The sequence below is a fragment of the Amblyomma mixtum genome, chromosome 1 (genome assembly GCF_055824585.1).
Source record: "Amblyomma mixtum isolate Tamu chromosome 1, ASM5582458v1, whole genome shotgun sequence".
NCBI classification, from domain to species: domain Eukaryota; kingdom Metazoa; phylum Arthropoda; class Arachnida; order Ixodida; family Ixodidae; genus Amblyomma; species Amblyomma mixtum.
In genome coordinates, this window is record NC_143012.1 from 280,250,012 (window position 1) to 280,276,696 (window position 26,685).

At 45.9% G+C, this 26,685-nt stretch overlaps 1 protein-coding gene across 5 annotated transcripts in view; it reads left to right on the forward strand.

The window, feature by feature from the left end:
* Positions 1 to 26,685, forward strand: part of LOC149371891 (uncharacterized) — a 197,149-nt gene that overhangs the window by 12,071 nt on the left and 158,393 nt on the right. For 3 of the 5 annotated variants that reach the window (XR_016286939.1, XM_089566208.1, XM_089566209.1), the window contains exon 3: positions 5,492 to 5,571. Coding sequence is in view for 4 of the 5 variants with exons in the window: in XM_089566208.1 (XP_089422334.1) it covers positions 5,492 to 5,571 (80 nt within the window). In the remaining variant the exon portion in view is untranslated. Of the gene's footprint in view, positions 1 to 5,491; positions 5,572 to 13,998; positions 15,719 to 26,685 lie in introns of those variants that run through there. The other 2 variants (XM_089566207.1, XM_089566206.1) reach the window with 1 other exon arrangement.

A 26,685-nucleotide genomic window follows, 5' to 3' on the forward strand; every position in this document is an offset into this window, starting at 1 on the left:
CAGAATGCTCAAAGAGACTAAGTTGCTTTGCTACTGCTAATGAATTCTGAGCTTTCATTGCATCTAAACGCCGACCTACGCGAGAAAATTATTTTTTCTTCTCTTGGTTTTATTCCCCGTGCATGAAGGTTCTGCTGAATTTACAAACGCAGTCGATTGGGCTAGCCTTCCAATAACGTATTCAGGGAGATTGCGAGAAATAGAGTTGCTGCTGTGCTTATGGAAACGCTTTTTTCTTTTCACGCCCAAATTACTCTCTATCTCGGCTCATCGACTTGTGGGATTTCTGTCGGTGAAGTTTTACATTTGTAAGGTTTACGTTTCCCATGAGCTGAGTCGATCAATGAGTGGGACTAATTACTACGCAAGCGGAGATGATGACTAACACACTTTCATTTTTTTTTTAAACCTTGTTATCTCACGCGAACTTTGTCGCGAACGCAGAAAGCAGCTTCGGGCCGCTCGATGTCAGCATATGATCAACTTATAGTTAAATGTCTTATAAACACCTTTACATGCTCAGTTACGACCACTATGTTAACTGCTGTGACAAAGGGTGTACTGCCAACAAAAAATAATGGCCGAAATCGTGTCGCTTTGATCTGGAGCGCAGCATCTTAAGCGCGTACTGCTGCCATACCAGTGAAAATTTAACTCACAGCCACTGTATAAAGTTACTGCTCAGCACGTCAGGTTCTTAGGTCGATTAAATATTTAAGGACGTTTTTTTGTCTGCGGGGACTTTGTTTATGATTAGGTGCCAGAGTTGATGAAAGAAAACAAAACCTTATTTGTTTGCTAGAGCAACTTATATGGGTAATATTCACTGTGCAGCAAGCATTCGAAGTATTTTCGGTGTTTTGTTTTTTCCCACGTGTTGGCGCCACCTACTTTTTTTTGGTCACGTAGTGGACGCTGGTCAAGCGGGTCTCTATCGCTTTAAGGGCTGCTGAGGCATTCAGGCGCTTCCCTTTTCCTGATAGGCAGCGCGTTCAACTTGTGCCATTGGATTTGTAAGGTCCATCTCGCTATTTGCCTTAACGCTCGTTCGCTTTTCAGCGGCCCTCGCCGCGGTAGCTTAATGCTTAGTGCGCTCGGCTGCTGACCATGAGAGGCCACGTTTCAATGGAGCCGAAATGAGAAAAACATCCTTGTGTGGTGGGGTATTATTGCAGAGAACCCCAGCTGAACCAAAATATTTCGCAGCCTTCCACTCGGAACTTCTCTCTTCCTGCCTCCTCCACTCCCATACTTCTCTATCTTCAATGTGCGTTTGAAATGCACGCTGGGAAGAAAGACATTTACTGCACCTTTCCTTCCTAAAAAACGCTTTTTTTTCTTAGCGACCTTCGCTAATATTCGTGGTGGAGACAAAAGGATTAGAGGTGGTTAAGACGACGACCGGCACGAGCAAAGCAAAGTTGTCTCTACTTTTCAGAGCGAAAGCTGTACTTCACGACCGAAGCTGCGAAAGCCAGGGCCATTGCTGAAGCTTTTGCCTTGAATGAATGAATGAATTAATTAACTAATTACTGAAGGAATAAATAAATGAATAAATATATAAATATTGGCGTGACTGAGATACGAAACCGCAGCGGCGCGAACAGATCAGCTTCCTGACCACGGCACGAGAGCAGTATGCCACCGCATTTTTGTCTATTTTTTTTCAGCATGGTATTTATTACACATGTTTGTATGCAGGAGAGAGCTATATACATTATTTACAAAGTAATGAGGCAGTAGCCGAGCAAGTTGTGTGATGTGGTTTCTCTGCTATCGCCGCATTTTTTTTTTCTTTCATTATGCAGCCGATCATACCTCATGCTAAACTGCAACACACTCTCGCGCTTTACATTGCACGTTGTTGTCTTCATCAACTTCCATCGGTACGAACAGGTCAGATCAGCTTAACCTTGATCAGCACTTAACTTGCGTCGAATATCATTGCCAGACGTGCCGACGACCGAGCGAAGCAAAACCATGAGCCGGTCAGGCTAAACGCATGCTTTCACACGTATACTCGGTTTAACTACATTAAAACCAGACGATTTTTAAATTTTTTTTCTGAACTTTGCGGCACGGCTCCTCTTCTGTTGCTATGGAGGCCATTTCATAAGCGCCGAGAAATCTTTCGCGCGCATCACAGGTCGCCGCTGCCTTTGAGCGAATGAGACATCGGCACATCGGTCTGCTTTTTAATTGGTCGCGGTGGCTCATTACGCATCGTAAATTAGGCACCCATGCCTGACAGAACGGTCTCTGAGCGGCACCACGCGACCTGCAGGTCGTCGGAGCCGAGAGCTTTAATGTGCTCTTCACTGGTGTCCACGCGGGGCGCGCGTGCCTAATTGCGGAACGAGACTAATTAATTTCGCACTATCCTCCCCCCCCCCCCTCTCTTTACCCCTCTCCCCTCACCTCGAGGGAACACGCTGCCCCGCCAGAAAACCGTGCTCGCCACCGCACTACGGCAGTCACTTATGATAGCTGCTGTCGATTGCGCTCGCGCCATACTTCGGTAGATTGCGCCAAGGCGGCTCGTCCGCTCTTTGCGAGATGTTTTTGGACTGCGAACTAATGCCTAGCATAAAGTTTTTTCTGCCATAGTTTTTTATGCATAAAGACCTTTATGTATAAGAGTTTTTCTGTGCAGGGAAGTAGGAAGCAGTAGCCGTCGTCTTTGGTAGGGGGGCTTAATTTTGCCGCGCACTGAGCAAAGCAGAAATACCTCACACGTAGCGGTCATTGCCATTCTAATTCATATTATGCGTCATGCTGGCTAGTGTTACCAACCAATCATGCAATAAAGCCCCGCCTCGGTCGAGTGTAATCAGTACGGAAATCGCTTGACATCGCCAGAATGAGTTACTGACATCAGACTGACAATACTTAAACTTCAGAGCTCTGAAGCCGGAGAGCGAAGTGATACTAACACAAGTAGCGTCCTCTTCGATAAAGCTAAGGAAGCGTCCCTGCTCGGCATTTCTCTTGACCATGCGCATTTATCCGGATCCAAACAACATTCCAGTGAGAGATGCGAAGCTTGAGAATTCGCTTCATAGGACAATAAAGCAAGTTGAATATTGGTTTCTTTTTTTTTTCTTGGAAGGATGACTGCAAGCTATGGGTCTTGGTTAAGAAATGTCAAGGGCTAGTTCTAGTAATGATTTGGAGACTACGCGTAAACACATTGAAACTTATAGTCCGACGAGAGCGGCGAGATTAAATTTCGCTGCTAGAATGTTAGCAATGCACCGTGCTCGTTACCTTACGGGGTTGCGGTTAACAAGATAACATGTTTGCTTACTAACCATATAAAACAACAGCATTATTGATTTCATTGCAGTAATGAAACTTCCTACTGGACTTTTCATTCCCAGCTCCCTGCGATTTGATGATGATGAAATCGGTTGTCTTGATGGTTGATGGTTCGGACTCGCAAACAATCGCATTACTCGACGGCGGGACAAGAAGTTAAGTATATATTAACACATAAATAAACAAGAAGAAGCAAGCAAGGAGAAAAGTATTTACAAGATGACTGAACCATTGATTACACGTTTTCTTTTCTTCTTAACACAAGGTGTTATCGTCATAAATGTGACCAGATTCCACGTTGCCCTATCGGCTTCTGGGTTCCGATTCTAATACGGCGCAGAAATCACGCAATTTCGGTTTTGGAGGCACTTGTGCTTAGGCTAAACGAAACGTATTTTAAAGCGCGCGCAACCTATCGTCTTATATACGATATAAAGGCACGTCGAAATGAAACATAGAAAATGGTTCCGAATAAATCAGTTAAAAGAAGCAGTCCTTACCTGTATAATACTTCCGAAGCCGCAAAGGAGAGGTGCGATTTGAAGTTCTCAAAAATTAAAAGAAAAGTGCTAAAAAAAATTAACTCACAGAAAAAAAGACCAGAATTACTTTCCTCTTGACAAGACCAGAATTACATTCCTCTTGACATCCTGCACTACTCTCTCATTTTTGAAAACTTATTTTCATTCAAACCACTTTTTGAACCATTCAGTTTGCCCTGGTGTGCGCACTTAATTAGGCGAGTGTCGGCGACATCTGTCGGTGACTGTAGCCGAACCGCAGGCGTGACCATAGAACTTCCCCGTACAAACAGCTCTGTATTGATCGTCGCACTCTTCAGGCATTCTGGAAGGAGATAGGGATGTATCTGGCGAAAGGCGTAGTCGCGCTGCTGGTCCGTGAGCCTCCCCATCGAGACCTGCTTTAAGAAGTCGGGCTCTTAATGGACCCGACGCATCAGCACCCTTGACGGCAACTGGGCAGGCTTGCGTGAGAAATGAAAGGCGGTGTTGGTCTAACACGATGCCTCGTCGCGATCATGAAAGGAAGGCGCCTTTCATCGCACTACGGCTGGCGCAGTTATCTGCTTGGCCGTTCGCTTTTTCTTCCTATCTGAAACCGACGCCCTCCTTCACTATATTTTTTTGCGGTTGGAATCATGTTTGTACGGGTGATGTCAAGGTGTATGCTTACGACTCTCTGCGTCGTAGGTAGGCCCTTGCCTTGTATGCCTCGTACGCCATTGTGTAGTTCGAAGTGTTCAGCTGCAGATTATTGCTAAACCTTGTTTCCTTGTAGGCGACGCAAATAGCAATCTTCACCGCCTAATTTTTCTATAACACATCGGAGTCGAATATGATTGTTAACACGAACGGTATTACACTGGCTCAATCTGGTGGTGTAATAAGGGAGTAATTACTCATTGGCTTCCACCAAAGCGCAGCCATACGTCTGCAAAGGAAAGCTATACAACTTTCTCAGAAACTTCGCAGTTAAAGAGAAATTTGTCCTTTTCTGGGGTTTGAATTCGGGACCGCCGCTTCGCCGGAGCAACCAGGACTTTTTTTTCTTTCATAGTATTTATTCTACATGGCTATGAAGAGAAAGTACACATATATATATACACACACAAAAGGCGGGGCGAGAGCGAATTGATCAATGACTCGAAGTGAGAACAGTGTTACTCAAATGTTTAGCGGGTGTTTCTGAACAATGTGTCATGAAGAAACTCTTGAAATGACTTCAGACTGCATTTTCGCATCGTTTATCTTTAGATTGAAAACATATTTATTTGCTGAATATTCTTGGAACATGTGGGTGGGCCGCCTAGTCCGGTAGTCCACTGGTTATTGCTGCTGCGCTGGACCTCCCCACCAGCCAGCGCTGACGGTAAGGATCATCGCTGAGCAGAATAGCCTCCCACTGCTCCTCTTAGGGGTTTGGAATGGGGTCAACTAAGGGATTAAATTGACATGCCCACATCATGTGGTAGAGGTTAGCTACCTCTCCACAGTGTGGGCACTGCGGAGAGTATCTTTAGTTTTTTGAGCCTGTCCTTGATTAAAATGCATCATTTCCTTTTTTCTTGCATACATTTATTCAATTCCAGCTGCCCAGAAATCAACGTGGTGAAAAGTTTTCGTTATTTATCAAACTGTTTTTTTTTTTTCAGACCTCCTGGAGCTCAACGCGAACTTTGCTTGCAGTTCAAAGGATCACAGTCGGACAGCCAAGCAGTATGCGGGAACCTGGGTTAGTACCGCAGGCGGCCCGGTCACCACCTTCGTCGAACGCTTAGTTACCGTCTATCAATTCCTTCGCTGTCGATAGGACTGAGAGCAGCGAAAAGGAGCTTGCAGTGAATCATTCCGACGTTAGTGACGCCAACCACGACTAGGGATAACAAACTCAACGCTTGGCGAACGCTCGCTATCTTAGGAAGCACCACCGCATACCAGATTGTTTAGTCGGCTGGGGTCGGGTGGACCGGTCGGCCAGACGAACCCGACTCTGCCTCGGCGTCAGCCTCTTGGTAGCGACATCAGCGGTGATAGAAGTCAGAGCACTTCCTGTCTTCTCTTCTGTGTCTCGCCAACTCGGACTTTTTTTTTCTTTTCTTGCACCCGCTCGTGCTTGTCTTACGTACTGCTTCAGCCGTGCGGGGTCGCCGGAGGCCGCCGAAGGATACTGTCACATACGAGCTAATTTCTGGCCTAAGTTATCTCAAATAGGCAGGGTCGTTAATTGCGACAAACGGATTGTGAGAAGACTGCTTTCCTTTCGGCCGTGTCGTCTGTCTTGTAGGCTGAGCTGCGCTTCTTGAGCGTAGTTGTGTCGCTGAGCTTGTTAGTTAGATTAGTGGCTACAGACGCTTATTTTGTTCCTTTTACGCCCTCATCTTTTGCGCCAGGGAGCGCCCAGCCCAAAGCTGATATGTAATCCTCTTAAAGAATCTGTCTTTGTAATCCGTCTTTGGCTTTCATATGCGCACAGCTTTAGTAAAAATAAAATGGCTCTACTTTCACGCGTGTCCCTCGATGACCAAAATATGGAGCGTTGATTCAACTTGACTGCAGGTGAAGATCGTGGGTCTGAAGAAAAGATATCGACAAGAAAGCTGTTTGCGATTGAAAGTGTGTCCGCCTATTCGCATAGAACGCTACGTCAGGCAGCACTGCGCAAAATTTGAAAATATTACTCAGAAGCTGGAATTGCTTCCAAAGCTCCCAAAAGTTATTTCGGGAAATGAAATGAAACGTATAAAGAATGTTATTTTAAAAGAAAAAAATGACAATGCGACTGAAGCATCAAACGCAACGACAAAGTGCTTGACATATTAAATGCTTATGTATGCGCCGGTGACTTTGCGTATATTCTGTGCTTGTTCTGTTTAATCACCCTACTTCTTTTATATTCTTGTGGAAATGTGTTCCTTGCACTGCAATATTTGTTACCGTGTTATTTGTTTGCATTGCATTGAGCTTGATGCCCCTCCCTCCGCCTTCCTCCTGCAATGCTGAAAGGAGCAATTTTCGCTTTCTAAAATAAAAAAAAATATATATATATGCGCGTTTGCAGCGATTAACATGTATAGCTGAGTATTGACGGTTTCTCCGGCAGCGATTTTCGGAATTAAGGTAGTTGAACACTGTAGGTGTTCCCACATTATGGGACAGACGATGAGCATTGTGAGTACCACACCAGAATGCAAGGTATGCGAGAAAAGAACCTAGGATGCAGGATTTGCGGCCATTTGAGAGAAGAAAACCGACATACCTAAACAATGATAAACAGAAAGGGCAAGCGCGCGACACCCATTGCAACAGCAGTGTACAGGACGATTGCAAAATATACCTGCTGACTAGATGGTTGACTTGTTACATAGTTGAAGTTCTCACGTCGAACTACAATCTTGTAGCGAAATTCGCGTCATGGACCATTTCTAAGAAGGAAGTTGTTTTTCTGTGGCATAGGTTGCTGTCTAGTGCTTGCCACAGTTTGCGCTAGATTGTATAATTCTAAATATTTGTATAATTCGCGAAATATTCCTCTGAACCTGTCAACGCGAAGAACTTCAGAGTTATTTATTTCATTAAAAATCACCGACAAGAAAAAGTAAAGGATAAAACTGCACAAAATAGCGGTTTCTATGCCGCGTTTATGCAGAGGTAAATGAAACTTCTCTTTTTTGTGCGCAAAGTGAATTTATTTCAGTAAGGTAATGCAGAAATCAATCTTAGATTACGTTGCAGAACAGGACTTCAAATTTTGGGTACTAATAATTTTACCGTATTTTAACTTTCGCATTTTTTTTAAACCTTTAAAACTTTTTAAACCTTTTTTTAAAAGAGAATTTTAAACCTTCCGGTAACATAACATCATTGTGTCAAATCCTTGATTTTATTACACTGTAAGCAACAGCCGTATCACACCTCTTGAAAAATCGCTGCAGGGGGGGCAGGTGGGGAAAAACAAGGAAAATACTATGAAAAGTGCATACAGAACAACAAAAAAACGCGTGGCGGCCAAACCTCAGAAAACAGCGACATGAACAAATATCACCAATTCCTTTGTCACGGCCAGCCTCTCTACAAGCGTTATTTGAGCCCTGCCGGCATTATTATCTTCTTCCTATCTTACTGGTCTAATGGGAAGATGATGACCGATACATAGTAACTGCAGGCCTGGAAGTGGACGTGAGTAAAGATCCCAAACCAGTGTCAGAAATAACGAGCACTCTGCCTGCTCAGTGTTTCGCGTGATGTACGGAAGGCAGAGCGAAGTAGTATGATTCGGCGCTCAACGGAAGATGCCCGATGCGTGGCTGACTGGACGCAGTCGGGGGAAAAGCAGTGATGAGAACGACACGTGGGAGGCGCGGGAGCAGTTTAACGATCGTGCTGTTCGCAGCACGTGCCATTTCAGTCGAGGGGCGCAGTGCGATTGCCCCATAATCAAGTGTCATTGTGAGCCCAAGTCGTAGAGCTCTTCATTCCTGTCCAAGATTAACAGCTGACTGGAGGGAGGCCAACCCTACGTTGGCACGACACGCATTCTTTTAGTTTTTGCTCGTCCGCGTATAGCCTCCAAATTGCCCTGGCTATTGGGACACCTTGAGCCACAGTGCTCGGAACTGGTATGTGTCGAGACTTGCCACCCAAAGAGCCCTAAGAGGGTGACGCCAATCCTGCTGACGCGGTGTCATTACTCCTATTGCGAGATGAATGTTCCGGAGGTATCTTAAGCTGACGCAGTATAGGCGAGAGGTACTGAACAAACGTACGCGTCGTTTGCAGTAAGTTGACCATGAAGGTGAGCGAAGGCCTGATGTTATAATAGCAAGAAACTTTCAAATGCCTATATGGAGTGGTGTGCCTGTTTTGACAATAACATAATACACATATTCCTAGAGGCGGCTCCTGTTGACCCTGTATTAGGTGCGGACAATTTTGTGTTTTTTGTCACTGAGAACACGCGTTCTGAACATCCGTCCTACAAGAGCGAGGCGTGGATGACGGAGATGCGTTCGTCGTCCACGCCTTGCGCTAGTAGTGCGCAGAATTTCAGTGTTGAAAATGTGCATTATATGGCCACCTTTGATTTCCTTAAACAAAGTCTCAAATCAAGAGAGGGGGCAAAGATCATTTTTCCTGTTTAGAAATTTTTAAACTTACATTAAAGAACAAAAAAGGGCGTCTAAGGCATACAAATACTTTAAAAACAAAATAGTGGAAATAAAGGCGTCAGATTAAGGGAGATGATAAGTAGTGATAGTTTCTTTGTTATTCGGCGGTCTAGGGTCCGCTTTGCGTATAACAGCGCCTAGGTTCTGCTTACATGCATGCCCTTGCATGCAGAATTGGTTATTCTCTACAATCATAGATCGTGGGTGTGGCTTGTAATTAAAGGGTTTTAACGTTCCAATGTGACTCACGCTATGAAGGACGCCGTAGCGGAGGGTTCCGAAAAATTTCGACCACCTGTGGTTCTTGAAGGTGCACTGACACCACAGAGTGCACACGCCTCTAGCATTTCGCCTCCGTTGAAATGCTACCACCGCGGCAAGGATCGAACCCGCGCATTTCGGGTCAGCAGCCGAAAACCACAACCACTGAGCCACAGCGGCGGCTTGTTCATAGATCGTCGGGAGGCTTCATGCCACTACAGGCCCAGTGGCGTGTTGCAGCGGTTAAGCGATCCGGCTCGGTCCCAGCAAGTGGCTGTTTCAAAACACAGCCACCAGCGGTGCTTAGGAGACAGTTTTTTTTTTTCGAGCGACCTCTCTCGAGCAATCAATAATAATGAACTTTGCGACAAACCGAAAACCTCGTCAACGCTCGTGTCTGATCATACTTTTTGTGCCAGTCTTTTTTTCGCGGTGAATTTTCCAAACTTGAATCAATCATTTAACTGCCGCCTGCCATGGTGGGCAGTTTTCTCACAATGTGATGGGCAGGTCGCCACCTGCTACGGTAAGCAGGTTGTGTTGACGTCACAACTTCATGTGACCTAACTGCCACCTGCTCTTTCGTTCATAATGCCACCCACGACGCCGACGATGACAGAACGGGAGCCTTAAAGTTATCACTTAAAAAGTGTACGAACATGGCATTCTCCGGACGTCAGTTCAAAGGAACCCTTCGAACCCTTTCGATTCGAGCCCTTTCAACAAGTTCGGCCTGAAATGACACAGCTTGCGCAACTTGGTGCGGTCCGGCTGCCGCGTTTGTTTCTGAACCGTGTGATCTAAATCCTAATTGCCAGTACGGAATGTCTTCGCAAGCCATGGCTGAGCTATCTGCGTAAAGTCGCGCAGTCGACGCGAGCAAATCTCGTTAGTTCTTGGGAAGAATTTCGGGATCCTGCTACAACCCATGTTGGCCCGTAATGGGCTTTCTTCTTTCAAAGCAGGCGGTAATATCAGAAGAGCGGCGCTACTCGGATTACCGAGAAGGCTGATTAGCAGCACGTCGATCCGGCCCAATCGGTAACCTCGAACTCAAACTGGAGAGCTCGAATGAGGCTTGATGAAAGGGGTTAGTCGTTGGCGCCGTGACGACATGGAATGCCGTTCTCAGATTCGGTGCTCGTTCGAGTAGGGCTGAGGCTGTACAGGAGGGGCTTTGATATTTGGTGAATGACTGTTCGCCTTAATCAAATGTCGCTCCTTGTTTCTAACCTTTGGCAGCAGAAGGTATTTGCTTCGTCTTCGGCTGATACTCGACCATCGACGATGTAAGGCGTTTCAACGCACGTGTTCTTTTTCCCATTGCAGGCTGTGCACTGACCAAAGTGCCACACCCCATTCAGGAACAAAAAACAAGTTTGCTTGCTCAGATTGACGTAGTGGCTTATATAAGCGCGACATTCAAGACTTACGAGTTAGAAACAAAAACGAAGTGCGGAACTTTTGTGTAGCTTTTTTTGTAGATTTTTAGCCTCCACTGAAGAAATTCGTAGGATGAATTCGCGCCTCCAACGTGCCAACTTTGCTTCATTGGCAGAATCTAAGCGAGGTTAAGCTTGAGTGCAGCCATAGATTTCACGAGAAGCAAGCTGAGGGTCTCGTTTTGGTTTAGGTTTATTGTGGTTTAAAGTCCCGAAGCAACTCAGGCTGTGAGGAACGCCATTGTGAAGGGCTCCGGAAATTTCTACCACCTGGGGTTCTTTAACATGCACTGACATCACACCGCACACGGGCCTCTAGAATTTCGCCTTCATCGAAATTCGGCTGCCGCGGCCGGGATCGAACCCTCGTCTTTCGGGTCAGCAGCCGAGTGCCGTAACCATTGAGCCACCGCGGCGGGTGTGTCTCGTTTTCAAAAACCTTGCCCTTTCCGCCACATCTTCGCGCTCGCCATCTAGGTCTATTTGACTTGTAAACTCTGCCTATGAGAAGAAAAACGCAGGCACATCATTGAAGAAAAAAACACGACTTACTAAGTGTATGCACAGTTGAAAAATGTTGAAACCAACACATCGCTTGAGCTCATATTAAGTGCCTCTTGGCTTCCGTCTGGCTAAGCGGTTGTGTGTTGTGTGGTAGTTTTGCCAGAATTTTAAACTGAATAGAACCTTTATCGATGGAGTTTAAAAGACTAGGCTTTCTTCGTTTTATATAGTCTGGAAACTGAAAAACTCCAGAGAGGAAGACGTGGAAGTCAAAAGAGACTTATAGAACAGGATGATCCTATCGGCTAGAGGCATAGGGGGGATAGAGGGGCGCTAGTGCTCATGCGCATGACAATAAACGGAGGGACATTATTAGAGAGTTTCAGTATAGTGGACTTTGCGTGATTGCGAGCATTGTGAAATAGCGGGCCCAGAGTGCGCGCACCTAGAACGGTAACGAGGAATATTGTCCTGCGCCTGCCTACTGGCGTTCCGATCTTCCCCTATGCCCATAACCGATAGGGTCACCCTATTCTAAAAGTCTCTAAAAATTTTATTGTTCCATAGTCCGTTGCATGGAGCGTATTTTTTTATGACTGTGGCAGTTTCGATAAACAAAACAGCCGCTTTCATAAATGATTTTGTGGCTGAAGGACTTGCCGAATTTTTCCTTACTGACTGCTGTATTCGTTCACCTCTCCCTGAGGCTCGTTTTGTTCTTATTTTTTTGGTTGTTGAGAAAAGAGCTAAAAACATTCTCCTCCACTTCGAATATCTTGCTCCACGAGCATCTACCAAGCCATATTCCACCCGGCTGCTTAATTTTTTGGCAGATATGTGTAGAATGAAGTGGTAAGTCAAGTATACGACAGAAATTTTACCACCACCGTGATCATGGTTTCTAATAATAAAGAACGGGCCGAGCCACTGTAATTATTGATTGCAGTGCCACTATAGTAATACTAAATGTGTAGTGTTAATATATTGTGAATGCATTCTATAATCTAATTATTGTATTTGTCCTCCGTCATTTACATAGTCTTTAATCTTCGGTGGCTAGGCTCATATGTCCAGTTCTTACCTTAATTAATTCATGTGTAGTGTGCCAACTGTGACAGGTTCCGCTACCGCCATGCGCCGACACTGCGCTGCGCCTGACGACGACGAAGCTATGCGCCGACACTACGCTGCGCCTGACGACGACGAAGTTGCCCCGCTCTCTTGGTGCTGGCTACGCCCGTCTACGCTGCCAGATCCTGCACGACACGGCGAATGGTAGGAGCCAAAGACGGGGTCGAGTCAGGAACTTGGCGGGCGGGGTCTTGAAAATGGGATATGAGGGACAGCTGGCGAGCGACCTCTTCACGAACGAAGGCTTTGATTTGGTTGAGAAGAGGGGAGTCCTCAGGAGTAGTACCGCCCAGGGCCGGTGTGGAGAGGGCTTCGTCGCAGACACCGGCACGCCGTGTAGAAGCGCGCTGCTTGCGGAGCTCGTCGTAGCTCTGGAAAAGCTTAATAACCTCACTGACGGTGGTGGGATTCTTCGCGAGGAGCATCTGAAATGCGTCGTCAGCGATGCCTTTGAGGATATGGTGGATTCTGTCCGCTTCTGGCATGGCGGCGTTGACACGTTTGCAGAGGTCAACGATGTCCTCAATGCAACTTGTGAAGGTCTCGTCGGTGTGTTGAGCGCGGTCCCGTAAGCGCTGTTCGGCATGGAGCTTGCGCACCGCAGGGCGGCCAAACACTTCCGCAAAGCTCTTCTTAAATACGGGCCAAGTGGGTAGGTCCGCCTCATGGTTTCGAAACCAGAGGCTCGCCACGTCCGTGAGATAAAAGATGACGTTACTCAGCTTGATAGTGTCATCCCACTTGTTATAGCTGCTCACTCACTCATACGATGATAACCAGTCGTCAACATCTTGGTCGGCAGTCCCACTGAAGAGGGCAGGGTCACGCTGCCGGATGGCGCCAGAACAAATGACGGTGGTTGAACTGGCCGCCGGTGTTGGGGCAGTCTCATCTGGCATGGTTGACACAGGCGGCAGCGTACGGCTCCGGAGTTCCAGGTTGGTAGGGGACGTACCCAGCACCTGCACCAATTGTAGGGGTGCGTTTATTAGGCGTCCTCAAGAGAAGACCGAACCGCCGTGCAGGATCTGGCAGCGTAGACGGGCGTTGCCAGCACCAAGAGAGCGGGGCAACTTCGTCGTCGTCAGGAGCAGCGTAGTGTCGGCGCATAGCTTCGTCGTCGTCAGGCGCAGCGCAGTGTCGGCGCATGGCGGTAGCGGAACCTGTCACAGTTGGCACACTACACATCTAATAAATTTCATTTTAATGGCTACAGCCTATGACACCAAGGGCGTTTTGTACTGAAATTTATGCGAACTACCATATTATTTGCGTTTGTTCCCTAAACAGATCATTGGCGACTGCGTGTGCTTGCTGCATGTTGCCATGTACAGGTGGCCAGAGACTCCGTGAAGCCCATTTTGACACTTTTTGTCTACGGTCCTCAACGTCAGTGCATTTGAAATGAACTGGCTGAATTCAGCTCAAGCTGAAATCTATGTGCGCACATTTTGGTCGAATTTCTGCATGAAAAAGATAACTTCGCCAAAAAATATAAAACAAGAATGCTCACGTACATTCACTCTTGTATTAAACCCCTCGGTCCCTTCGTTCGTAACTCAAAGTGGGGAAGGAGCCCACTGTTTACTCTAGGAATTATTTTAAGGTCACAGCCGCTGATCAGATTCAGCGAAGGCCGCGCACGTTCTCTTTCAGGAAACGCTACGCGCCAGAGCTGTCGATCGATGGAGTGCGGCCGGCTGTGTGAGTTGGGGTGCATGGGAGGACGGTGAATCCTTTCCCGTCCCAGAAATATCGTACGAACAAACTGTCATGCCTTCCGAGGAGTTATCCAGGACACAAGTGTCTCCGGGAGAGAGTTATGTAAATCGACGTCGAGGCATGCGCGTCATTCTGGGACAGTTTGGACCAACTGGTTTTAGGAACGTGGGAGATGAACCGATTTTATTCGATCTAGATTACCAAAAAATAGGAGGAAGGTTCAAAATTTGAAATATGCCTTTAATTTTCGCCCATTGGCAACTCTGGACAAAAGAGGATATAAGGAGAGAAACGGCTCCACATAGTTAGAAAAGAAGCTACTCGAGAAGAAATAAAGGCTTATTGTAGTTATGTCTCACGTGTAAAGAAAAAACGCGTATAGAATAGAGATTAGAAAATAATCAATCAGGTAATTTGATTGAGTTAAAAAAGGATATCCATGAAACGGTCATAAAAAAGGGAGGGTAGAAATGTTTTCTACCGACTGCACGACTATCAAAAAATCTAAACAGTCTTGGTCAAATTTCACAGTAAGCAAAGAAAGCAAGTAAACAAGAAATGACAATGTAGGAAAGCCAGCATGAGCTAATTATAATTTTGACATATTAATCCTTTTCGTGCGTGGATGGCTAGGTACTATGCAGAAAACTTCAAATCTCATTGCAGCATGCTTGAATGTGAATGGCATCCATGCTTGTTTGTTCAGTAAAAAGAAACATTCTTTATAATTTCTATTTGATGGGTCGCACTCAGAAACCTGCTTTTAGGCCGAACAAATTATGCAATTCTTGCTAAAGTTCTCCGCACTCGAATTCTATTAAGGCGAAAGCCTTTAATGCCTCATACTCTCAAGAACAAGACGTTAGCAAATGTGTCCGCGTTTCGGATGCATGCCTTATATGGGTATATGTCAATCAATAGCCAATGGATACTTAATCGGGTGCAATCGAAAGACATCGGAACATGATATAAAGGGATTTCATGATTATATCATTATACTTAAAAACTAAATGACTAATTGGTAATTAGTAGTAGTTAAGAAGTGGCATGTGGGACTGTGCACTGCGCCTGTACCTTGACTAACAATAATTAATCAATGCACGAGTTAAGGTCTCGTTAACTATTACTAACCGTGCATTAACTAGTATCACGAAATGTGCAAGTCATATTTAACTATCATTAACCATCGTTAATAAATGGACAATATAAGACATTGTGTCGAACATTCTAGAGAGTTCCATCACTTGAAAGGTGAGTGACAGGACATGATGCATGGCATTAGAACAATGGTAAAGAGCAAATAGCCTAATTAACATTTCTAGTCAGGCCACATAAATAAATAAAACCGATTAGGAAATTGGTCGAGTTGGGGAATCGAACCAGGGTCTCTGGAGTGCGAGACGAGCACGCTAACCACTTCGCCATGCCAGCTGGATGGTTTGGAATGAACAAAAGCGCGTCTAGCTAATACGGCGTCTTCGTTCACTCCCAACTTCCTCCCTTCCCTTACGGCGAGGTTCAGTTCTCCATCGAGATATGCGAGAGAGATACATTACCTTTCCTAAAAAACTAATTTACCGTCGAGCAAGGCGTAGAGCCGAATTGGCGATGGCGTTCTGTGGACTCCCTGGCAGCGTTGCAAGACGCTGTCGCGTTCCACTCTTAGAGGCAAAGCTGTACTATCGCGCTCAATATGAGTTGCAACGCGCGGTCATCTACCGGGGCTCGTTCCGTGGTGTGCCTCCTCCAAACAGTCGCTGAAATTCTGGGAGAAACTGCTGTTCCAGGAAACAACAGCACCCCCGCTCAGGAAAAAGTTTCTCCCAGAATTCCGAGCGACTGTTTGGAGGAGGCACACCACGAAACGAGCCCCGGTCGAGGACCGCGCGTTGCAACTCATATTGAGCGCGATAGTACATCTTAACCACACATCCGTGACACAAGCAGCAACACTGCGCTTAAGGCTTTCGCCTCACCGCACTTTAGGTCAACAAAGTGCCCCCTGAATTTTTAAGCACAGCGGCCTGCGATATGATAGGGTAAGCGAATCAGCTTTGTCCTGGCTTGAACGACTCCTTCCAACACGGAGGCTGGCTTTAAACAACCTCGCAGCGGGCGTTCAGTCAGTCTTTCCAGAGACTTCAGAGAGAGCACCTCCCAGAAATAGAGGCCGTGACAGTGTCATCGATTCCAGCGCACTTGAAGTTAATAGAAGTTAACGCTCACAGCGCCTTAATGACGTACCTCGGCGGGCGGACTTCTAAGAACCCTTTCAGCACTTGGCTCGCAAACAATGTGAGCTGCCGCCTTTCTTTGAAGAAGCTACGCTCGTGCAGGCATTTCCTTACCAACAAAGGTGCCCTCTTCGGGCGTATTCACTCGCTTCATTGGTTTCGCTGAAGCTCGCAGCTGCCACTGCCTAAGCGTAGTTAAATGCCGTGTTGACCCGCATTGTTAGCAGCACCTTGTGAAGCTAAGAACTACTGTTAGGAGCGTCTCCAGGTTTCAGAAAGGGCCCTTTGTTTGTTTGCCCAGAACGTCCCTTTCTGTAACTTTGAAAGGAGCCTGTAATCAATTTTTGGCCTCTTCGTCCGTTGTGCCTTTTTTTTCCCCCATAGTAAATTTAGTTCCCTGTTTCTTTGTGCCCTTCTTGTCTATAGCCGGCGCGGTCCTGCTGGAGCATCTTTCGCGTCTCTGGGTATTAAATAAGAAAGGCACACATTGCGAAAGCTGTCTTGTACAGCCCACGAATTCTAACCATGCAAGCAGAAAAAAAAATGCCGCCTTTGTTATTGTCAATGACTAAAATATTAATTAGAAGTTGGAAGCGCTGTCGTAGGAGACTTCAAAGAATTAGTTGATCTGGAATAATGAAACAGCTTACGGGTCGAACTGTAGGCGGTGAGCAGCCGTCTCCTGAAACTCAAACAAAAAGCCCTGGCCGCAGGCTGCCTTATAGAAAAGGTACTCGGGCTTCACCTTGCCCGAAGCCATACTCGAACACAGCCTCGTAAGGAAGTCTTACAGAGACGCATTTAATTTAGTGCCTGGGTCGAAAAGCGACAGTGCTGTGAGGTTTCGACTGCGTAGGCAGTTGAGTAAACAATTTATATACTCTCCACGACGAAACGGAAGATTGCGAAATTGTTTCTGCCTACAACACCTAGTTTTTTTCCTCATTGTTTGTGGTGAGTCCTGGTTCGTTAATTGACAATAACACCAGTTAGTGCTTAGTCAGTGTCTCTCGTGTCCATTTATTAACCGAGTCGAGAGTCAAACCTACCTAAATAATTTTTTACTAAGCATATCAAGAGAGAGAGAGAGACTCTTTAATGAAATACAGAGAATTTATCCGGCGTTTAAAAATCGCTGGCGCTGGCATGCTACTCTGCGTAGGGAGGGGAATTTGGGAGATTAAGACAGAAGGAGAGCAGTGTGGAAGAGGTAAAAAAAAAGATAAAATGCGGCCATGAAATGGGTACTAAGGATGCAATGGCGAGTACTGATGTAACCTATGGAATGATGGAGCGCATAGTCCGACAAATGGGCTGACGAAGTTCACTGCATGAAGTGAATTTAAAGCTTATCGAGATGTCCAATGTCTTTTAAATATGTAAATAGAAAGTTCATTGCAAGTCTCTGTTGCCTAAGGCAGGCTACGGGACCTAAAACTTTGTCCATTGTTAGGGGCACTGGGCAGAGCTTCCGCATGCAATGTTCATAGTACGCACGCTCGTTAGCATACGCAGGGCACTTAAGCAAGATATGTTCCAGAGTTTCTATCGAGGCACAGTTGTCACAATGCTGACTGTTCATTTGTCCAAAACGGTATCGCAAGGCGTTTGTATATGCCGCATTCAGACGAAGTCGATGATAAAGTGTTTCCTGATGTCGAGGAATTCTGGGTGAGAGTCTTGATCTAAGATGTGGGTCGATTGAGTGAAGAAATTGGTACTGATGTGTCGGAAAACTCCAAAGCCGATACGTTTCTTCGGAAGCAAAACTTTTAGCCATTTGGGACGCATCAGACTTCGTGAAAAAGTTCGAATGTATCTCCGATGTTGATGGCCCTTACGGGCCGCTTCATCTGCTTTTTCATTAGCCTGAATGCCACAGTGAGCAGGTACCCACTGAAATGTTATGCAGTGGCCTGCCGCAATAGCTAAATGATGTAGATACCCGATGTCCAGAGAAACTGGCTGGTGATTCGTTTTCTTCAGCAGGTTGGCCAGGATATTCAGAGGTGCTTTTGAATCGGTGAAGATAACCCAACGGCCGGCGGATCGGCGCAGGATGTAAGAAACAGCTTCCTTAATGCCGTGAAGCTCAGCTGTCGTAGAGGATGTCCTCCGCTGCAGCCGGTAAGAAATGGCATGGCCTGTTGAGGGCACATAAAGGCCACAAGAAGAGGTTTCTTTAGTAGTTGAACCATCGGTGAAGATATGGGTGTGCTGCCTATATTCCTCCGTTAAGTAGGCGAGAGTAGCTTGCAGAAGCGCTGCCTGTGGCATGCGGCTCTTTGCATTCAGACCTGGAACAAACTTCTTCACCTTTAGAGGAGAGAGTGTCCATGGAGGTAAAGGCCAGAGGTAGCAGTTTCTATGGGTGATTAATAGTAGGGAGGGGCAGGAGCTGCACGGCCTGGCCAAAGCTAGATTTGCTGTGAGTTAGGTGGACACGGTGCAGGAAGTGCTTCTTCCCTTGCTGGACATGGCGGAGATGGGTACGCATGGTTTCCTGGGCGGCAATCACCTCTAGTGGGAGACATCCTGCCTCCGCTACTGTTGCTGATGCAGACGAACCCTTTGGGAGGCCAAGGCGCATTCGCAGGCAGTTTTTACGTGCGGCAACGAGAGTCTTATTGCTTATCAACGAAACAACCTGTATCATTAGAAACAATGAGCTAAAAAGTCTGCTCGTTAACTTCCTCTTTGCAACCATGGGACACCTCGTTTCAGAGGCAGTACTTAATGGCGGTAGGATGACGTCATGACCCCGTAGACCAGTCAGGGATTGTGTAGAGACGTCATTCCTATTGTACTGGGTGTTCGTTGTGGGTTGCTTGAATGACCCCCGCGAGGCCATGCGGCTGTGACGCTATCTAAGGACGAAAATTTTGCGACACGACCAGATTTTTCGTCGAGTCGGACATACACTTTCGCGTTAACATTTTATTCTCATACCTGCAGGGGTTTGCGGGAAGTCTACTCTGTATGATGAAGTCGGTGCTACATGAAACACTGTCGCTGATCCTCTCCTAGGAATAAAATTTAAATCATGGGTTTTCTATTTGATTTTTAAAGACATATTTATATCTTTTAGAGGAAATAGGAATTTTGGAAACAACCTTCTGGACCGCATTCTGTGATTGGTGCTCATGAATACCCCAGCAGCAGATTCGAAATTTAATTCCTCGGGTAGGTTCTCTTTCCATCACACCTTTTTCATGAATATTTAGGTCTCAGCCGTCCACAGATAACATATTACTCGACGGAGGCGATATGCTAGAGACCTGTGTACTGTGCGGTGCGATGTCAGTGCACGTTAAAGAACCTCAGTGTGTCGAAATTATCCGGAGTCATCCACTTCACCGTCCCTGAAAGCTTGAGTCGCTTTTGGACGTCAAACCATTAAACCAACCTTTACCGGAAATGATGTCAGTTCCGGATGGAGACGTCACTTCTTTCCAGCCAATTGCAATTAGGTTCTCGTCTTGCAAAAACCATCGGGTTTCTTCGTAACGAAGTTCTTTGTTTCCTCGAGAGGGTCGTGACGTCATCAGCACCGCGGATTTTGAAAACCCGAGGATTGAAGTTGGTTTCTGGAAGAAGTTTTCTCGGCGCTACAAAAACGAGGACACAGAAAGAAGTGCACAGGACAGCGCCCGTCCTGTATACTTCTTTCGGTGTCCTCGTTTTTGTAGTGCTGAAAAAACTTCAAGAAACCATGCTTCACCAGCTTGCCTCACAACGTGTTTAGTCGAGGAGTGAACGTTAGAGTACCTTCCATTGGATTATCATACAGAATTGTACTAACCCGACCCACTAATCCCCACAGATTCACCTAATTCAGCCCACTAATCCTCAACAATATACACTAATCCACCAACTAATTCCCACTGCACAAATTATTCCACCCATTTATCCTACTAATTCACAGTAATCCATTTACAACTTCCCACTAATTCACACATTTCATTTTATGAGGTCGGACAACTCAAATGTTGTCGTACTTTCTTCTTTAAGATCGTGGTTAAGGACGCCCCAGTTTTTTTTTTATTGCATCTTCATTGCATCTGCAAGTGAACCTTTTGCGGCCACGATTATGCTACAAGTAGACGTATGCATAATTCCAGAATGCAGAATGTTTATGGACCTTTGTTGTTCAGAAAAGAGGAAAAAGCATGGACACTAAATTATTCAGTCTTAGTTTTACTTAATAAGTGTCCTCTCGAAGGCTGAAGTTCTAGAATTCTGTTCATGATAGACAGAGTTCTGTGGAATTGTCGTTTTCTAGAAGGAAAAGCTAGCTGCTGTAAGTAAACGTAAAAAAATCTCTGCCTCTCCCGTAAACGAGAGTAGAGTAAGCATGAAATGTTTACGGGCCTAATGTCATCTCGGTGGACACCCGAACCGCACCGTACAGGAAGGGAGGAACGCCACCACCCGTTCAGCGCGATGCCTTGCCATTTGACCGCAAGGTTTTTTGAGGAAAGGAAATGGCGCAGTAATTCTCTGCCATCTCGGTGGACACCCGAACCGCACCGTAAAGGAAGGGAGGAACGCCACCACCCGTTCAGCGCGATGCCTTGCCATTTGACCGCAAGGTTTTTTGAGGAAAGGAAATGGCGCAGTAATTCTCTGCCATCTCGGTGGACACCCGAACCGCACCGTAAAGGAAGGGAGGAACGCCACCACCCGTTCGGCGCGATGCCTTGCCCTTTGAACACAGCGCTTCTCCCCCGGGCCCCTGTGCGCCTGCGCGGCTTTGCTTCGATGCGCGAAGCCCCTAAGAGATCACGTATGACAACGAAGTGTAACGTGGCATTTATGTGCTTTTTGCACGCGTTATTAGAAATCGGAAATTATAATTCCGTGCATTATCAAACCCACAGCTCCACTGATATCTTGATAAACATTGAGAAGGCACTGGCAGCAGTTATTTTTTGTCTCGTTTGGAGACCAACCGGCGCTTGCATGCCGGTCGCGTAGGAGGGCTTAGAGAGTCTCGTTAAATCTCGTTAAGTCTCGTACGGTGCCCGGATGTTCTCGTTTCAGAGCCCGGATGACTGGAATTCAGTGCCCGGATGAGTGGATTTCAGTGCCCGGATGAGTGGATTTCAGTGCCCGGATGAGTAGATTTCAGTGCCCGGATGACTGGATTTCAGTGCCCGGATGAGTGGATTTCAGTGCCCGGATGATGGCTCTCGGTCTCGGCGTGACGTCACCACACTGCCGACAACGGGGGCTAAAAGCATTTCATGCTTAAAATATTCCTGTGGGTTGCCGGTGGGGTACAGATATGTGAGTCTCCTGTATTTTTCGTTGACTGCTTGCTGTACATGGTGCCATTCTTTTGAAGCAAGCGCAGGAATTGACCAGAAAATAAGCAATAATAATAAGCTCCGATATCGTAAGATAAGACGTTAGAAAAATCTCTCTACTCTGCCTATAATATCGTCCACAATGCTGAGAACAAAACGTGAGTGTGAGAGCAGATATAAAAAAAAAGCACCAAAATACGCTGGAATCTCCCAAAACCGCCACTGAACATCAAGCTTGCTTTTCGTGCAGACAGACTGTGAACTGTAGCAGCAACTTTGGGGAACAATCCCTGCGTGGCTAATAAGTGTTATCGCGTCAGCGACTGCGGGGGCACGGGCATTGTTACCATTAGAGCACCCGCTGGGGAACTAACCACTCCGCCGAGGCTGCAGGCGCTGCGTAGCTAACTGCGAGACAGGCACATTGTGTAACGAGATTGCCACGGGTTTTTCTGCTGCTATAAATTTGCTTGCCTTTCTTGACTTCATTGTTTCTTGCGCTGGGCAGTAAAGATAACACTCCTAACGAATGTCGTGTTAGAAGGGGAGCTGGCTGAGAACAGGAATGGGCTGCAAAAAAGATTTTACCGGTAAAAACTGCTTCACCCGGACACTGACCACTGGTTACGTTATCTACCTTCTTTTGTTTTTTAGTTGGGCAGCACCAAGTAAACAGCAGCAGAAAGGTAGCATAATAGTTTTGTGCTCGAAGTCTGTGCTTTGTATTTTTTTTTTTTTGCACAAAGGCAGTCAGGACCACGCACATAGCTGTATTTCTACAAAATGAGGGATCTTGTTGCGAACAAGTTGCATCAGACCGTTACAAGGAGGCGGGTTATGGGCTGCGGTGCGCTGAGGCTGCACGCGGGTTATGAGAGAAATCGTAGAGCGGAAGGCTCCGAAATAAATTTGACTACATGGAGTTCTTTATTATGCACTAACATCGCACGGCAGACGGGTGTCCTTGCATTTTATCGCCATGGAAGTGCGGCCACTGCCATTATCTTCCGTTCCTCATAGGAATCGAAGGCCACAGCTTGAAACTTGTTTTGCACACTGACACTTTTGGTCCTCACGCTGTCAAGGCGGCACTTAATTAGAATAAAGCCTATGTTGAGCCTCACGCAATCAAGAAAAAGGCTGTTAGATCTCCTCAATTTTCCGGGAGACTAAACCAACATAGTACCTGTCCTATCATGCCAGCACTCTTGAACACGTTCACTGGGGAAAAGCAATTAGGCGACGCATTGGTTGGTATAAATTTGGATGACTGAATTTTTTTTCTCCTAATATAGTTTCGTTTACTGCTAATATCAGCTGCGACGCCTGGGCGATGAAAGCAACATCCTTGCTTAGTCCAGGAAAACTCTCTTCTCCATCGAAAACGCCGGGTACGTATCTCCCAGGGGCTTAGCGAGGCAGGTTCACTGTCAGGCCGGCTATTTTAATGGAATCCTGCAACGGACGGGCGGCCACTGGCAGGGTTGCGCTGTCATTGATCGGACCCTGTGAAATTCAGGGCTGTCCGCATGTCTTCGGTGGACTGGCCCAGCTGCCCCTTTCACCGAAGCCCCCGTGGCAGAATTAATCTAGCCGGAAGGCACGTTCTTTCACGCACGTTCTGGGCTTGGAATTTCGTGAGATATTGTCGCAGCTTGGGATTAAGCAGCGGTGCGTGGCAGCATCAAGAATGCGGGGCTTCCATCAGACTCCTTCTCATTACAAAACGACGGGTCTGTGTATTTAGGCTTGCGAGGCTGGCACTTAACAGGGGTTGTCACGTCGTACTGCTCACTTAAACACTATTACGTTTTTTTTTTCTTTAAAGCAGTATTTATATAAAGTTACAGGAAACTATGCCCAGTTCACAGGGATAACTTCCGTGAAAAACGGACTTCTGTTTTGTGTAGCTAATGTCGTAGGGATATTTTCGAAAGGCCGGTGTTAGTCATCAAAATTTCTATTTATATAGTAGGCTTATGGAATGCTGAGGAAGTCTTGGGTACGCCATAAAAAATTTTATTTCGAGCTCCTTCTTTGCATTGTTTACTACTTTTCTTTTTAGACCTACGTTGGATTCACACGTTGAAATACACACAGGAAACGGAAGGAAAGGATTGGGTGTTTTTTTTTTTTTTTTACTGTTCTCACAGTGATGCGGAAAAAAAAGCGCAACTAATTTTCGCCTGGAATATAGACTCAATACAAAACGGACGACACCTCACCTTTCTGGCAGCACAACACCGCTTGTCGTGTTGCCTTTGAATACATTGAACGCATGTCGTCGGCCTTGGTCGGCCTTGAACGTCCCGACGACACGGCTCAAGTAATAATGCAAGCTCTCAGCATATACAAGTCGACGGAAATGCTATATGGCCTCAAAGTGTAAAACTATTTCCCACAGGTGTCACTGAACAGGTCTACTGCAGTGGCAAATAGGCGGTGAAAAGAATAGTGGATCATACATTTTTGGTCTATAGAATCAAGGTTACTTGTTTATTTATTGTTGGATGTAAGCATAGGAACTGCGCATAGTCTTACCAAGTATTTTGTACGGATTCTTAAATTTCCGATTAAAATAAACTTGAAGTCAGACGATGCTACTCCTGCTTTTTTCGTGTGGCGAATAAAAATATCATGACAAAAGCATCCGCTCTCAAGCTTCACTGTAGCTTCGGGCCGACCGACAGCCGTGCTGGGCTAGCTCTAAAAATGTTTCATCAGAAACAGCGTTTTGTCGAAGCGCCATTTCTTATGGTTAGAGATGCACAAAAAAATTGGTGCCGAACCCAAGTTTGCAGCGCCTTTTTCTTCAGTTTTCCATTGACCAAACAATCAGAAAGAAAGCATGGGCGCGTCTTCAGCGCTCGTGTATTTCGAGCGCTTCGAGGATGTCCAGTAAGTTGCATTTCTCAAATTTCTGTTAGCATATGTGAAAAGAGCGTTTATTCGAACGTTGATATGATTCGAATCCACCGGATTCGCACGGGAAAAACTTTTTAAAATTTTAAATTGCAAGCTTCCTTTCTTTAAATACGTTCAACTCAGATGGAAATTTTTCTGTGGTTCTGCTCACTAAATGAAGGTGAAAGTTGGTGTAATCGAAAAAATTGCGCTGCCTGGTTACCGTGTCATTGCGCGCTGGGATTGTATATTTGAATGATATACCAGTTGGGAATGTTTTGGCTGATACCAAGCATGCAGACACGGCCTTTGCGCTTCTCAAGCGCTAAGACAGGAACAACAATAAAGAAAAACGACGCTCTTAAGTTTTGAGGATGATGCGACAGAAACTAGGCACATATTTATTTTTTGTTGGAAGGAAAGCGGGTGCACTTAAGGAATGGTGGGAAAAAGAAATGATTGCGGTGATAAAAAAAATTTTTCCAAGAAAACAAAGTAAAGAGAAAGAACGCAACGACTAGTGACAACATAGGAAGTTTAGAAACACACTTTGGAGTAGAATTTAACCAGCTCTAGCCAGGCGGTGATCACCTTTGAGACCGCGGTACCGCAAGTGAAGAAGGCTGCTCACTGAAATAAAGATAACACAGCGCTGCGTTGCATCATCCGACCAATTGAATATTGAGTGGAATACCAAACAAGAACGAGGCTGGGTTTTCACCTTCCAATATGACGAACTTTTGAGCACAGCTATCAAACGAATAATTAGCGATTTATAAGGAATGAAATGGAGATGAATGTGGGTGTACTGGGGCATGCATGCATGGAGCTATCGCCGGGTTGCCTTCGATCAGAGAGTTTGTTTACTTATTAATTACTGTAACTGTTTTTGCTCTTGAGAGTTTTTCAAAATACATATATTGGAGTGCTTGATCTGAGTTATTTATCCCTCCTGAAAGATCAGGAGCCGCAACGACCTTGCAAGGATGAACCTGCTTTCCTCTGCCTTCTGCATGACTGAAGTTTACTATCTTCGAAAGAGGGGCGGGAAACATTGCTTAGCGTTTATATTTTGCGCAGTTTCCTGTCTCGCTTGCTTGTAGTCGCTTGCACGAGAAGCCGCAGCACTTCGATCCACTCGAAGATCTAGCCGAAATGCAGGTTATGTAAATATGCGAGCAGGCATGCATACTTGTAATCTGGCCCTGGAAAAATAAAGTGAAATGTGTGGTCAACAGCAGGCCGCAACGCCAAAAGTTTGGTTTGTGGTGCTTGGCATCTAAGAGCTGCTCTCGGCTCCGAGAAGCTGGGAGACAGCAAAGCGAGCAGCGTCTTTTTGAAGTGAGACTCACGCTGGAAGAGAACCGAAAAAAGCCGTGAGAAGACTCAAAAACAACTGCCACGCGCTTGCGGGGAGAGCATTTTTTGCGTGTCAGACCGGGGCGTCGACATTTTCAGGTCGCGAGGAGCATCAAGCGGATGGCAAGTTCTTGCCATCCGCTTGCTTGCACCCGTCAGTTTGCGCTTTTTGCATGAAGAATGGTCCGCCACCGCTTTCCTTTGTGTTCACTGCAAATCTACTTGCACGAGAAAGGCTTAGTATCTGTGGTCGGCAGTAGTTGTGGCGGGCAAGTTCTCACTCCCTAATGAAGCGAATGTTAAACTTCTTACGTGGAGGACTATAAAAGAAAAGTAGCATAAAAATCAAGCCATAAAAAAAACGTTATTTTTCACCGAGTGTGTGAGTGAAAGAGCGCATAATAAAAATCAAGCCATAAAAAGACGTTCTTTTTCAACGAGTGCGTGAGGGAAGAGCGCATAATAATATGACAAAACAAGCTTTTTATTAGGATATAAGTAAAATAAAAAAGCAAACACTCCTTGCAACTAATAAGCAGGGGAAAGGGGAATCTTATTTTAATGCGATGGCAGTGAACTCCTAATAAAATGAAATAAAATTCTCCCATTGGCAGGAGGGAAGCAACGTCTCCTAACCGGAAGTGACGGCAGCAGACCTTACGTGACGTCGCTTCCGGTGAAGGCATCAGCAGCTTATAATGCTTTCGCTTTGCAACGTATATGGTAATTAGGTGTCCCTGTGAATTTTGTAAGGTGGGGTTAATTACGCAAGAAAAGAATTAACTGAGGTGGTCGTTTTAGGGGGGACATTGTAC